Here is a 16,117-nt window from a genome sequence, read left to right on the forward strand (position 1 = left end):
AGAAGTAAACAATGGGTTATCAAACCAGTGTTTGAGGATATGCAATATGACTTTATTGAGAGACTTATTGTTGATGTCCTAGATAGGCACATACATGGAGTTGTGAACGAACCTGTGCAGGGGACAACTGCATTGCCACCCAACATTGCCTCTGTTCCATGTCCACCTAAAGAAGAGCTCATTGAGAAATACACATCACGGTTTAAATGATTGTAATTTGATTGTCTGTTCTCTCGAGTCTCCTCATGTCGCAGGCCCATTGAATATGTGTAGCTATGTAATGTGTAAATAAAAGTGATTGCTCAGTGTACATGCAATGTGTCTCTCCACCCTTGCCCCTCCCTTCACCGTGCAGTAGTGCGAACCACCCGGGTGTCACCTGTGACTTTGCTCTCGAGTCTCCTCATGTCGCAGGCCCATTGAATATGTGTAGCTATGTATTGTGTAAATAAAAGTGATTGCTCAGTGTACATTAATGTGTCTATCCAACCTTGTTCATTTGCGCATTAAATTAAACCAAACAGTAATATAAATCATTTTTCAAAAAATATAGAATGTCTCCGTATTTATGGTTCTGTGGGGCTGCAAAGCACGCAGACAAAATGCAAAGATGGAGTGTAAATTTCAAGTCCTGCGAGATGGCCTTACACTGAATGTAGCTAACTAGGAATGTGTGCTCGTTCAAAGTGAAGGTCAGCTGCTTTGATTTTTTTCTCGGGTGCCAGAATGGCCCACGACTCAGTATAAGGTTCTATTGTTATTTGACCTTGACAGGCCGGGACCACGTAAGAAACGATAATGAATATAATTTCAGAAACGAAAGCCATTTCATGTTCGTTCATTAGAAGAAATAACGTCGGCATAGAAGGAGTGGTATTTCGGGGCTGCCCTACGCACAGACACAATGGAAAATGCAAATATAATGTAAGTAACTCTTTAGATAAGTTTATACCGCAATTTAATTACTATACAGTAGCTTTAAAGACGGGTTAAGTTGTACTTGTTCGTTCTATGTGGCATATTGTTTTGTACCGCGCACTATCTTGGGGAGAACCGTCTCCTTTTACGGAAGCACCTCAAAACCTTCCTCTTTGCTTCTGCTTTCTCTCTCCCTCTCCCCTGCTACAACTGGTCCACTGTCTGCGACCTCGGTCCTGGGCCCTTCCACTCTCCACCTGCACTCCCTGTCAACCCCTGCACTGGGGGACTGTCTCAGTATCCTACAGCCCCCCCTTGACGTATAAAACCCAGTTGCACTGTCCTAGCTATGAAATAATTTCCCGACCTAATATATAAAATGAATAATTTTAATAAAGATCTGATGGTGAGACTAATTTCATTTTTTATGTTTTTCAAACAGGTACATCATCCATTATTGTCTGTGTCACGAGTACCAGACACCGGCGGATGGCTTCTATAATCGCCAATTGCTTCTCCGCGTGAACAACGTTAGCACCCTGACCATTTTGTGGGACGATCGCCAAGTACAAGTATGCCCTTACGCGGTACTAACGGCTAGATGCAACATACAGACCGTTGTGGTGGCCTAGTGCCTCGTTGTTGGAACAGCCATGCGATTATCAGTGCGACCGAAGAGCTTATTTTATCGTAAACCAACACCCTGTGTACTGCACACGAACATCGATTGCCTCAAGACGACCTATTTTGGATCGAGAGCAAAGAAAAATGCAAATCGCAGAATATTCTCTAAACATTTGATGTCCAATAAATGTACTTTGCCAAATGGACAATCTTGCCGTTTGCTTTTAAACCACAGTTTCATATTCCGAATTGTGGCGCTGTATTGTGAGATGATCTAAGACCCTGTGTACAGCAAAGGAACATCGCGTGCCTCAAAACAAACTTTTTGGAACGTGAGCAAATAAAAATGCAAATCGCTGAATATTCTCTAAACATTTGATGTCAAATAAATGTACTTTACCAAATTTACAATCTTGCGGTTTGATTTAAAAGTACACTTTCATATTCCGAATTGTGGCGCGCTGTGTTGTGAGCTAATCTGTGTTGGTTTCCGGGTTCTGTGTGGAGTCGCGTAGAAGACGCATGGGCGCGTTTGCCTACGCAGCACAGAAACGTCACAGAGAGAGGCGGAGAATATGAATGTTTTGATAAAGTCTGTTTCAGGGGCGGGGGATTTGATTTAGTGCCGCAAACGCAGGTGAGCCAGGGCGATGGGGGGAAATGATGGGATTATCACAAAATGGCGGCTGATTTCGAGTGCGTTAATGGACGAAAAGTCGGGTAAGGTCCATAGGAAAGTTTTCTACGATCTACCGATTTATGCTTAAAAACACATGGCCGAACAGTAGGGACAATAAAAAAAAAGTCCCGGAACTATCCTTTAAGCTGGATAGTCGCTCCAGTGTGACTTGAGTGCATGAAAAGGTGTTTGGGTGTCCACCCATACGTCTGGCCTACGCTTCACAAGCTTGTGTCCTATTGGGATGTCCTTTGCAGGGTCCCTATAACTTGTGTTACCTTGCTAAGCATTTCTATTTAAGTGACTAAAGTATTGCCTTATCTACTGCTACATAAGACTTTTGTTCCACTCCTATACAGACTTTTGGAAAGTTAGGGATTGGACTTCAAAAGCATTAGAAGCCTTGAAAAGTGTTACTATAAAGTAAATTATTGCTAAAGTATGAATAACCCTCCTTTTCCATCCTACAGACTTTGTCTGATGTGAGTTTACTAAATGAATGAATCAATCATTTGTGTAACAAATGCGAGTGCGCAGTATTACTGATAATACGGTTGAACTGTGAGTGTAATTCGCTGTAACAATGGTAACCGCGAGCAACTACTACTGAAGCAGTCACTTATGAAAAGTATTGTTAATAATTCCTATGTGTGTTGGTTAGTTGTAATAAATATTAACCTACCTGCCGGTGGTGAAAGTCCTCGAGAAATTTGACATTGTGATGAACAAGAAGAGCCGAAAGGCTTCCTAGGAAAATTGATACCCCTAAGGAAACCACTGACAGTGGAACAACAATATGAAGGACTAATACATTTGTATCCATATTAGTTATTGTATTTAACAGGCTATTTAACAGGCTTGCTCTTTTTTTAATGATTTCATATTTATGAGATTCCAGAACAAAATATATACCATGAAGAGTTTATTATCTTAATATTGCTGTTTAGGCATAGCGCTGGATAGCTATGCTTAGTGCCTGTAAAAGGAAGTCTGTTTCTTGGGAAACAGTTCTTTCTTTTCTTTGTTTTATCGTTTGCCTGTTTTAAACTGAAACTTGTATAATAAGTTTTGTAAAAGGTTTTCACTTAACCAAATACAAATACATTTTAAAACAAATATTTACCTACCTGCCTTGTGTATATAAGAATAAATGTATATTTTTAATATTTTTTATTATTTATTATTTTTAATATGACTTTCAGTGGGTAAGAGTTTCTTGGACTATTGTTGCCGAATGGGTTCAGTTTACTTCCCTACAGCTCACATCCTCCTCATCAGATCAGCCTGGCTTTTCTGCCATTCTACCAATCCTTTGGGTAGTACAGATGTATAATAAGAGTTGGGGACCTGTATACCAAGGGATACCAAGGGATAGTTGTATAGAGCCTTACCTCCAAGTGGACTTGACAAAAACTCTCCTGACATCCACCACTTGGGAACCAGTTTACCTGGCTGCCAACCATTGCAACCTACTCCTCCACTCAGAAAATGCAGGTACCCTGTGTTTGACTCCAAGAACTGAGGGGGAAATAAGACTATCCATTGCCCCTGTCTGCGTGTATGGGAGGAAGTGACCATATTTGATCCCTGTGTGCCTGTATTACATTACTGGGAGCTTTTGTCAGCCTGAATCAAGTTCTGGCTAGCATATCCAGATGTCATATGATATCCCCTGTCTGGGTAAGTGTGGATTACTTTTCTTTGTTTGAGCCCTTTGAGTGCCTGGATGTGCCTGGAGAACAGGTCAGCCATCAGCTGATGACATGTCTGTTTCAATGATGAATGGTGTGGGAGTGTTTTGTTGATTCACTGCCTCAAGTAAAAAGTGCCCTCCCTTACCTACTCACCTGGTCTACCGCTGGAAGTTTGTACCTGCACTCCTGGAAGGCATGTGCCAAGAGGGATGACTGAAGCTCTGCATCAGCACCCATAAATCTTCCCTTCTACCAATCAGACAGCAAACCTCTGCCTCTTTAGCTCTTCTGCCCCCTGATTCAGTGGCGACAACTGGATTACCTCTCCTGTTCAAGGGCCCCGTCTTCCTTGTGACTGTGCCTGCATTGCTGGATCCAGAAGTGGAATCCCCCTTTACTGGTGGGACACTAAGAACTCTCTGTGATATATGTACCAGTTTCATCATCAAAGGACATCAGGCAAGCACTCTTTTTCCAGCTCCTCCATCTGAGAAGCTCAGAGGCCCGTAGTACCCTTTGTTCTTGAACCATGCTTCCTTAATCTGTGGTCCTCCTTGCATGCTTGCCTCCTCTCCAGTGTGAGCAAATCTTGACTAATCGTCCCTTCTCTAGTTGACCCCACCCTCAGAAGCCAAATCCTGAGCCCGAGAACGATGTAGGAACCCTGCATCACTGATTACCTCCGACTGCTGCTCCTCGCCTTTCTGCTTCTTTGGCCCAGACCCTCAGCTCTCGAAATACTGGATTTACAATAATTGTTCTTACCAAGCATCTTGGGGCACTTTCTGCACTGATGTGCCGTCACTGGAGGCCCTAGTGGTCAATAAAGTGCACCGTGACCGTTCCTGCAAACGGCAAAAACGTGTGCTGTAGTACTGCTTCTGGGATCTAGGGTAATGCTCTCCCTACACCCCAGTGCTACTGGGGTGGATGGATCTCCATCTGGGGGGGTCCCCTCTTTCACTCCAAGTGTCTCCTGTGGCCTGAACTCCACCGGAACTCCATAAACTGCTCCTTTAAACATTTTAGCAAAATGTGAACTCTCTTACACAACCCCTGCCCAGATCTGCATAACTGGTTTCCCTTGGTCTCTCTAAAAACCTTTCCCTGCCCTAGGTAAAAAAACATGGTTAAAGAAGAGGGTACCCCAAGTAAGAAGTAAGGAAGACATATCTAAGGAATCCGATCACTGGGCTTAAGATAAATGGCAGTAACATAGGGCCTACTACACAAAAATGACGTGCATGTGTGTGGAGGTCTGCGTGCTACTAAGGTGCCATTATTACCCATCTTCTGACCCGCCCCAGATCATCCACCACAGACCACTGAGACCCATGAAAGGTTAACCAGCACTTATTGTGATGCTCTTCAGTTACCAGGCACTAGTTAGTGGCTAAAAGGATTGGTAAGAAGTTGTGAATGTGATGCCAATGACAACCACATTTGAGGGCATGGATTCAGCTGCCTGCTCTGATTGCGGTGGGGAATTGCAATTCACATGTCTGTAGATTTGTGAAGCATATCGATAGTCGGGTCGTCACATTAGAAAGAAACTGGTGTTTCAATCGGAGCATCAACCAGTTTGGTGAGGTGGCCAAAGGACAGAAAAAGCATCATACAAATAAAGCAATAAACTAAAAAAGACTGAGACCTACATTGTCCTTCATGATGAGGGTGCCATGCATCAGTTTCAGCTTCTTATTGTCTGGCTGGAGACCTGAGAAGAGAAATCTCAATGTCAGGAATTCCAGAACAATCACACTGGATTCTGGCCAGCAGACACTTTTCTGAGAGACAACAATTACTGATCTTGAAATACAATACAGGGCTTCAATTTTAGGATCTGTGTTGTGCTTTTAGTGTGTGACCAGTTGCTTTAATATTCTTGCATTTTCTTTTGTAAATGGACATATAGCTTATGTTAGGGCTCATACACAAGTGGCTCAGAGCGCGACGAGGCTTGGGAGGGGAACAAGGGAGGACAAAACAACAATCTTACAAGGCCCAGTGACAATGAGAACATGCAAGTGCAGGGGAGAAGGGAAGAGGGAAAGTGCAAGGGAGAGGGGACAAGTGGAAAGTGCTGAGCAAGGGATAACAAAAAACAGCAACTGGTAGTGCAGCCACCAAGGTGGCAAGTGCAAAGTTTTAAGCGCAGAGTGTCAGATAAGGGGACTGTACGGTCACAGATACAGACTGATGTGCAAAGGGTTACAAGGGGCAGTGCGGGTGTGTGGTTGGGTGGGCAGGGACCTGGGAGGCGATTCCAGAGGGAGGCCCCAGCCGAGGAAGCGTTCTACCCCCACTTGGAGCCAATGAAGAGATGTCAGGGCTGGAGAGATAGGAAACCAGGGTTTGAGGCCAAGGACAAGTCTCGCAGTTCTGTTCTGGATGAGTTGCAGAGGGCAGAGCGTGGAAGCAGGCAGATTTAGAAAGATGCTTTTGCAGCAGTCCAGCCTAGAGAGACCCAGAGCACCAGAGACAGTATGCTTCTGGGGGGAAGGAGAGGAAGGGAATAATACCTCAGAGGAGGTGGAGTTGGTAGTTTGACTTCTTAGAGATGTCGGAGATGTGAGGAAAAAAGGAGAGTGTGAAGTCGCAGATGATCCGAAGGTTCTTAGCCTCGCAGGTTGGAGCAGGAAGAGGCAAAAGGGAGGCCGGCTAGAGAGTGACAGGAAAGGAGGGTGCAGGTGTGCCGATGAGGAGAATCTCCATCTTACTGGCATTAAGGCAGAGGTCGTTGGTGGCACACCACTCCTGGATAGTACACAGTCAGAGATGAGAGAAGCAGAAGAGGTGGCAGAGGTAAGCCTGAAAACGAGCTGAGTGTCATCTGCATAGCACTGAAAGTTGGAGCGGAGAGCGGCAATGCGGTGGGTGAGGGGTGCCAGGTATTGGTTGAACAGCCAGTGAGAGGTTAGACCCCTAAGGAACACCACCGGAAGAGAGATAGAGGAAAGGAAGACCCAAGTTGGACCTAGAAGTGTCGATCAGAGAGGAAAGGGGTCAGCCAGGCCAGCGCCTGGTCAGTGATACCCAGGTTATCACAGAGACGGTTGAGCAGGATGGCATGGTTGACCATGTCAAAGGCAGAAGAGAGATCGAGTAGGATGAGGACAGAAGGGAGTAAAGGTTGGAGAGCAGGTTTTCACTGATGTTCAGGAGAGCGGTTTCCGTGCTTCTTGCAGATCTAACGCACCAGACTGATGGTCATGGACTGAATTGTAGGATATCTGAATGGTGCAAGACCATTGAGATCAATCCTGTCTTAATTATATCGGAATTGCTTGTTGATTTTGTATTGCTTTTATAACAGCGGAACTGAACTAAAATGAAAGACAATTTCTGAAGCAGAAAAGTAATTGCATTTCTTTACATTTAAATTTGTATTCATTACAATGATATGCATTATTTACCGTAAAAGCATTTCTGATGGTTTTATCTGCTTAGATTCTCATGCTGTGCATATGGTGCGACATCCAGTGATAACCGCAGAGTATTGCATCTTGTCTTTCGAGAATCGAAAGGGCACGTCAACATGGGCTTGCCTGTAACACTATCCCTACGTGACGTGTAGTGTACCCAAGATCCCTCATGCGTCGAGATCCATCCGATTGTATTTTTTTTGCCATGAGGGAGCCTTATGACTATCGTGAGTGACTACAGAAAAGAGAGAAAATCGTAATACGTCTATGTTCCTTCCATCCGAGCCGGGACAAAGGGTGGACGGATGTGAATCTAAGCAGATACAACCATCAGAAATGCTTTTACGGTAAGTAATGCATATCTTCTGAGGTTTGTTAATCTGCTTAGAATCACATGCTGTGCATAGACTAGCGAGCAGTACCCGGAGTTGGAGGTCTGTTGTGAGAAGGAACAGTAGTAAAAAGATGTCTTAGTACTGCCTGTCCCACCTGAGAATCCGACCTAGAATGAGTTTCTAGGCAATAGTGTTTTGTAAAGGTGTGTACAGAACTCCAGGTTGCCGCTTTGCAAATAGACTCAAGGGGAACATTTGCAATGAATGCTATGGAGGGTGCCTCGAGTAGAATGTGCTCTAGGCTTGAAGGGCAGCTCTCTCTTAGCAAGGCTGTAGCAGAGGGTGATGCATTTGACAATCCACCCAGATAATAGTGGATTTGGAGACTGCGTCTCCTTTTCTTCCTGCCGCCACTGAAACGAAAAACTGATTAGTCTTTCTTAGTGGTCGAGTTCTTTCCATGTAGAACATGACAGCTCTGCGTACATCCAGTGTGTGCAGTGTTCTTTCTCCCATGCTTCAAGGATTTTGAAAGAACGTTGGTAGTTTTATAGACTGGTTCACATAAAATTTCGAAAGGAATTTAGGCACGAACCTAGAAAGAGTGAACAGAACCACCATCTTTGTGAACTGTTACAAAGGGATCTGGGACAGAGCGCTTGTAGTTCACTTACTCTCCTAATGGAGGTAATAGCTATCAAAAAAGAAGTCTTATAGGTGAGATCTTTAAGACTTGCTTTGTGCATGGGCTTGAAAGGAGCCCCCATAAGCCTAGTCAACACCACGTTTAGGTCCCATCCGGGAGCCGGGTTAGAAATGGGAGGGTGAATTCTTTTCACTCCCTCCATGAAAGCTTTAATAACTGGTATCTTCCACCATGATACTTTCTGTTGTGATGTAGTGTAGGCTGAAGGCGCAGCTAAGTGAAGTGAACCATTAAAGAGTTAAAGACCAGGCCTGAGTCAAGTAGATGAGTTAGGTACAAAACATGTGTGTGGGAGAGCAGTTAATCGGGTTAATTCTCTTTGAGTTGCACCAGATGACAAACTGTTTCCATTTACTGGAATAGCAATATCTAGGGTTCGGTTTTCTTGTCTCCCTGAGAATGTCCATACATCTCAGAGGGAGCTGTAGGTGCCCAAACTCTATGACCTCAAGAGCCAGGCCGCTAAGTTCAGTGTCTGCGGGCATGGGTGAAGCATTTCCCCTCTGTCTTGCGACAACATGTTTTATGGGCAAGGCAGTTTGACTGGAGGAGATGGGAACATCTCCATCAGATGAGCGAACCAGGGTTGGCGGGCCCACATGGGGGCCGCCAGTATCATCGTGACTGGTTCCTGGTGCATCTTGTGCACTATCTTGTTGAGACGGGCAGTCGGGGGGGAAGTGTAAACAAATTGCCCTGACCATGTTATCCATAGTCCGTTCCCCTTGGAACGGTTCTGGGGGTACCTGGGGGCGTAATCTTGGCATTGAGCGTTCTCCAGAGTTGCGAACAAATTGATCCCTGGGAAGCCCCATTCTGCAAAAACGTTGGAGACGATGTCTTTGTGGAATCGCCATTCGTACTCCATGGGCAACGATAAATCTCTGCTGAGTACGTCTGCTAGAAGATTGAGTTCCCCTGGAACATGTTGTGATAACAGGAACATGTTGAGTTTGAGAGCCCACTTCCAAATGTTCTGGGACAGTTTGGGCAGCCCTGGAGAGTGAGTGCCCCTTGTTTGTTCAGGTAGTACATGGCCGTGGTGCTGTCTGAGGATCAGGATCGTCTTCCCCTGCAGCTGTGTCTGGAAAGGTTTTAGTGCTTTGAACACTGCCAACCGTTCTAACAGGTTTATGTGGTAGGATGCTATGTCTGACGCCAAACTTTGTGCGCTGTTTGTTGAAGCATGTGAGCTTCCCACCCTGTGAGAGACGCGTCTGTAGTTAAGAGTGGCTTCCGCTGCGGGGGTGGTGAAGGATTTCCCCTTCAAAAGGTTGTCCCTTGCCCATCACTGCAGCGAGAGAACGAGGGCTGGCGAGACAACCACTAGATCGTCCCACTGTCCGCTGGCCTGACACCACTGGCTGTTGAGCCACTCCTGCATTGGGCGCATGTGCAATCGCGCCTGAGGAACCAAAATAGATACATGACGCCATCATTCCTAGCAGTCGCATAGCCTTGCGTACCGCCACCTCTCGACTGGCTACATACTGAGTGATTTGAAACATGTTTTTAACCCTCTCGTTGAAGGGGAAGACGAGGCCGTCCTTTGTTCGTATTAGAGCCCCTGGGAATTGTTTGCCCTGACTGGGGTCTAGGATGCATTTTTTCTTGTTGATAGAGAATCCCAGACTGAATAAAAGATCTATCGTCTTTTGGGTATTTGACAGACATGTTTCGTAAAGTCCCCTGTTATGAGCCAGTCGTCGAAGTAAGGATAGACCGGGATGGATTTCCTATGCAGATGTGCTGATGCCACCGCTAGTACCTTTGTAAATACCCTTGGTGCAGATGCAATGCCGAAGGGTAGTACCTTGAACTGATAATGCTGGTCTTGTATCATAAATCTGAGGTATTTTCTGTGCTCTGGCAACATTTAAAAATGAAAGTGTGCATCTTTCATGTCCAGTGTTGCCATACTATCCCCCTGTGATAGCAGGGGAATTACTTCCTGCAGAGTGACCATGAAGAACTTTTGTGGTTTTACAAATCTGTTCGCAGGGCGCAGATCTAAAACAGGGCGCATGGTTAGATCCTTTCTGGGTACAAGGAAGTATACTGAATAAATACCTTCTTTTAACTGTGACAGAGGTACGACTTCTATGGCTCCTTTTTCTTGTAGTGTATCGACTTCCTGAAGGATACGAAGATGGTCTGGTGTCAGTCATCTTGCTCGTGGAGGTTTGAATGTTGGGGACCGGTTGAACTCTATACAGTACCTGTGGGCTACAGTCTTTAGCACCCACTGGTCTGTAGTTATCCCCATCATCGGGTCATGTTGAACATGAGGCCGGGGAGCCTCTGGGGGTATAGTTAAACATCAATTGATCATCCACTGGCAAGGGTTGTCTAGTGGGGGTGGTCTGGGGGGAATCCAAAGACAGGGCACCAGGATCTTGTGGATCTGGAGACTGCCATGGTTGAGGGTCACCCATATCTGGGTTCTCCTCGCAGTCCTCTATGGGATCATGCATGTCCTCAGGGTTGATGAATTCCTCACCCTGAGTTTCTGCAGGAATGTCTTCTTCAGTTAGGTCATAGTTGTATATATATCCTCTTCCAGAGAGGGGTCAAAGAGCCTTGGGAATTTTGCTACAGGGTCCGATGGTCTCTCATCCCGTGGTCTTCTATGAGTGGGTTGTTCTGAACGGGAAACAAACCTGTCCAGCCTTTCCATGCAGTTTTCAAATTTCTCTCTAGTCCAAACAGAAGACCTAGAACGGTCTAGAGGTGGAAAAGGTTCTTGAAAACGCTCTTCTGACGCCAAACATCGAGATTTTTGTCTCAATGTCGAAGACATCCCTTCTTCTCCCTCACAGAACTCATCCTGGGGGACCGACAGAGGTGGGACGTCCCTGTGCCTCTCTTTAGGCCTATGGGAGGGTTCCGGTACTCCCCTTAGGCTCTCCTTGGATCTCAACAGATCCTTGGCCTTTTCCATAGGACTCGAAGAATCCCTTGTCTGCCGTCTCTGAGAATCGGCTGAAACAATCCTTGCTAAACTGTCGGCTATGTCCTCCGTAGACGGGAGGCGCATAGCCTCAGCCTGCGATTGTGAAGGAGGCTTTTTCGGCAGAGCCAGGGCCTTATCTTCGGTGGCAGCCATTTTCAGCGGTGCCGGGGCCTTGTCTTCGGCGATCTCCTTCTTCGGCGGAACCGGAACCCTGTCGTCGCCAGACGCCTTTTTGTGATGCATCTTGACGGAACCTGATATATTAGGGGTAGCGCCCTTTGTCTTTGATGGCCCGGTCGCTAGGCGCATATGCGGCTGCGGGAAGGGCTGCCGAACCAGACGGTCGGCGGGTGCCGCCGGAGCTTCCGGTGTACCCGTTGGCACTGAAGTCTTCTTTGATTTGGCCAAAGATTGACTTGGGGTTGTGTTTAGTGCTGTGTAAATGTACGTCTTTGTCGCCGGGGTTGTGACTTCCCCCATAGCAGTGCCTGGCGGGGCCGGGGCCAGACGATGCGGAACGAGAGCATTCCGTCGAAAGGTCAACAATCTCCGGTTCGGAGGTCTGATCGTCACTCTCGCCGTCGTCACATTCGGTAGCTGCAGCAGCAGGAGAGAACTCGGTCTTTGACATCCCGTAGGCTGCACACCGCTTGACTTTGTGCTCCTTTAATGTCTTAGGACGGAGGCGCCTACAAGCCGCGCAACCTACTTCGTTATGATCGAGGGGCAAGCAACGGTTACACCGTTTGTGTTCATCTTTCCAGGGAAATGTGCCCGTATTAAGGGGGCAAAACCTAAATGGAGTCCTCTCCATAGCTGAGGATGGGTAGGGTGACGAAGACCAAAAGGGAAAGAGGATGGAAAGGGAAAGGCATTCTCAGTTTGTACAGAAATGTCCACCCCGACCCCACTCTCCCTACTGTGTAGGCCGGAGGAACGCCCGGCCATGTGGTCGGCAGCGCCGACTGGATCACCATCCGTCGAAGTTCTGAAGGTCTTCGGCAGAGATCTGGAACAGCCGTCGAAATATGGGACAGATAGGGTGATCTGAATTATTTTATATAACTAATCGACCAAAGGTCGATGGGACAATAGGCAATGTCTTTGATGAGCTCTGCATAAGGCGACCAGTATGCAGGGCAGAAAAAAAAAATCTGAGGGACCTCGACGCATGAGGGATCTTGGGTACACTACACGTCACGTAGGGGTAGTGTTACAGGCACGACCATGTCGACGTCCCCTTTTTATTCTCGAAAGACAAGATGCAATACTCTGCGCCCACCCAACACGCACATGAGAGACAGCGCGGAACTGAGTACCAGCTGAGAGACACACACCTGAGTGCCGCCAAATGTGTGTACATGCAAGTGGAGAGAGATTGTGTAGTGCGTTGCATGTGATGGACCCATTCACATTCCACCACACAACTAACAGCATGCCCTCCATTCCCCCACAGGCACGCCAACCGACAGTGACACTGCACAACAGGCTACGCCACGTCCTCCCGCACGTGGCTGATGTAACTGTCCGGCGCAGGATGCCACTGCCAGCACCTCTGCTACACAGCCACCGGCACCACCGACATTGGGCATGGATGAAACCCCATTGCTACCTGTTGCCACAGATGCAACACCTGCTTCCACGCCGGCCGCACACATCAGTGCCCGTCCTGTTGCCACTGAGGAGGAGGATGGATCAAGCGGCAACAGTGCACCGGTTGAACTATCATACAATGCACAACAGGAGCAGGATGACGTGGGCGACATTACTCCCATACCTGACCTGGAGTTCAGCCCAATGCACTCGCCCACACCCTCGATGGCCGAACTAGGCGCACGCCTCCAGCGCATAGAGGAACACCAGGCCAGCCTCACACAGCTGGTCGAACAACAATTGCAGGAGGCTAAGCAGCAGCGCGAGGAGGCAAGGCTGCAGCAGGAGGAGGCAAGGCTGCAGCGTGAGGAGGCAGGGATGCAGGGGGAGAGCACTGCCACCTCTGTGTGCCGGCTGTCAAGGGCAATAGGCTGATTTGCGGCAACGAACGTAACCCTGTCACGGCGTGTAAGGTAGGGAAACAATATTCTGTCCTCCATTGCTGAGTCAATGTTGGTGGCCCCAACAGGTATTTTTTGGCAAAGCACCAGCAGTAACACCACTCGTGGCATCCACGAGCACCACCCCCTTGAGTTCTGTTGCAGGTAGCCCACGGAGGCGCTCAAGCCGGCTGGCCGAACACTCTGGGAAGGACACATCCGCACACAAGCATGGCCGGAAATAGCGGGATGACCATTTGACTATCGTCTGCACAATTGTGATGGGTTTGCTGAATGGGGGTGGGTACGTTGGGGAGGTGGCGGAGGTCCTAAATGAGGTCAGTTAGTTAGGGCCTGGGTACGTTGGGGAGGTGGGTGGGCAGGGTGTACATTTTCCACATCCAATTACCCTCGCCCCTGTATTGTTTGTAATAGACCATAGTTGAAAATGAAGTGACGAGTGGACATTCATGATTTCATGTGCAATCAATCCTTTTAATGTAGTGCATAACAAATGAATAACATGATTTGCATGTAAAAAGTGTCCAAAAAATGGTGAATTAGTGCTGCCTGTGTACGTTGTCCATCATGGCACATACAAGCACAATTTTCCCGGTCTTGACAGGGCTGTACAGCAATGATCCACCAGATTTGCTCAAGCAGCGGAACCTGGCCTTGAGTAATCCAAATGTTCGCTCAATCATGCCACGTGTGCGTGCCCTGTTGTAGGCCTCCTCATGCCTGTTTGTTGGCCTTCATATGGGCGTCATCAGCCAAGGGGTGAGTGCATATCCTGTGTCACCTAATTGGGAGTGGAAGCAAGGGCACATATTAGTGTTTGTGGTTTCTATGTTTGATTCAGATACAGTCCAATCTTGCTTTGTTTGTGAATCTGTCATATGGGGCATTTCATGATCGTACAATGTGGACAATAGCATGGCCATTGATGGTAACATTGGAATTGGGCAACGACTTGTTGTGCACAGGTTGATGTACATGAGTCCATGTGTGGTTGGTGACTATGGCATTGTGCTGTGAGGACATTGCCTTAGCCACCCCCCCCCCCTTGCACAGGGGTCATGCATTGGAAGTTGTACCGACCCAAATACCCAGGACATTGCCTTAGCTGCCACCCCCTCAGCCCCCCTTGCACAGGGGTCATGCATTTGCAGTTGTACTTATCCAATAGCCATGTGCTTTATCCTGCATAGCATTCCATGTAGCGTGGCAATGTCGAATTCCGCAGGACCATCAAGTCATGTGTTGACCCTGGGAAACGTGCACAGCAATGGGTAATCACTTGTCCAGCGTCGCATACCATCTGGACATTCAGTGGGTGGCATTGTTTCCTATTGCGGTACATCAGCTCCATTGCACGTAGAACTGTCAGCTCTATGTGGGTGCAGTCTAATGCACCAATGCAATTTGGCATGCCTGCGATGGCATGGAAAGCCAACTTGGTGGCAATGACCTGGGCAGGGGTACGGCAATGTGACCTGACACATGGCGCAGCAGCGCATACAGTACCTGGTCAAGGATTCTAGAAAAACATGATTGAGACAGCCCATGCAGCTCACCGACAGTGTGCTGATCTGTTCCATTTCCAAGGAAATGTAGTACAGAGACCACCTTCAGCAGGGGGCAGTGCAGTCCGGATGCAAATGCGGCTGCTGATGTCATCCTCGATCATGGTGACGATGGACATGATTGTTTGATGGTCAAGCCAGTATAATGTGTGAATCTGCCCTGGGGTCAGGTTCCATGGTGAGGCCCTGATGCAGGGTATTGCAGGCTGCCTGCGGGGTCGCGGCGGCTGCACATTTGGGTTTGGTATGGGTACAGGGTTGGCAATTTGCCACCTGTGCCTCCTCTGCCTCCTCGTCCTCCTCCTCCTCCTCCTCCTCCTCTTCCTCTTCCTCCTCTTCCTCTTCCTCCTCCTCTTCCTCCTCCTCTTCCTCCTCCTCCTCCGCTGCCACAGGCAGTGTTGCCTGTAGGTTCAATAGCCTGAATGCTGCATGGTTGTGTTTGGAGGTGGCCTGGGTGTGGCTCTTTTGTAGGCTCCAGGTTGCCTGCAGGGTGCAGCTGGGCTCATTTTGTGTACCTGTGGCCTGATTCAGCTCACCTGCCACTGTTGAACGCCATCTCTGTGGTGCCGGCGGTACCGCAATGATGTTCACAGAGTTTCCGCCATTTTTTGGCAGTGCTTCTGTGTCCGTGCTACTCGTAATACGCACAGTGTTACCCATTGCCTGTAACTGGGGGTTTGTCGGTGTGTTGTCGCGGTGTTTCCGCCGATGCAGATTCCGGGTGCGTGGTGAACGCGGGAGTGGCTCCGAGGTGATGGTGTTTCCGGGATCGCTGGTCGGAATTAGCCGGTCTGGAAAACGGTGCCGGTACTGTTTTATCGGCACCGTTAAATCCGGAGTGGCGAACTCGTAATGAGGCCCACTGTGTTCAAAGTCCAAAAGTGGCAGAGTTCAACAGGATCTCTTCTCTGTTTGCAGGTAGGTAAAGTTAGGTTTTTCAAGCCAAGGAAGTCTCTGGGTTTCCTTGTGAGGTTGCATTAAGAACCAGTGTCCTAAAGCAGGAGACTTAACAGTGGGTTGTCCACCCCAATTTGGCTCTATGGGAGCCCGGGAAGGGTGTGAGATACATGCATCTACAGTCCCCAGGAATACAGGATCAGCAAGCAAAGCTCTTGCTACTTTTTACAGAAAGGAGGACAGTACCTTAAGATGAAGAACTTGGTG

General features: G+C 47.8%; 1 protein-coding gene across 2 annotated transcripts in view; it reads right to left on the minus strand.

Moving 5' to 3' along the window:
• Window positions 1–16,117, minus strand: part of INTS11 (integrator complex subunit 11) — a 717,472-nt gene that overhangs the window by 264,228 nt on the left and 437,127 nt on the right. For both annotated transcript variants that reach the window (XM_069610104.1, XM_069610105.1), the window contains exon 15: window positions 5,571–5,632. In XM_069610104.1, coding sequence (XP_069466205.1) covers window positions 5,571–5,632 — 62 coding nt within the window. The remainder of the gene's footprint in view (window positions 1–5,570; window positions 5,633–16,117) is intronic.

This window comes from Ambystoma mexicanum, chromosome 8, assembly GCF_040938575.1.
Source record: "Ambystoma mexicanum isolate Mex_15411 chromosome 8, UKY_AmexF1_1, whole genome shotgun sequence".
Taxonomy (NCBI): domain Eukaryota; kingdom Metazoa; phylum Chordata; class Amphibia; order Caudata; family Ambystomatidae; genus Ambystoma; species Ambystoma mexicanum.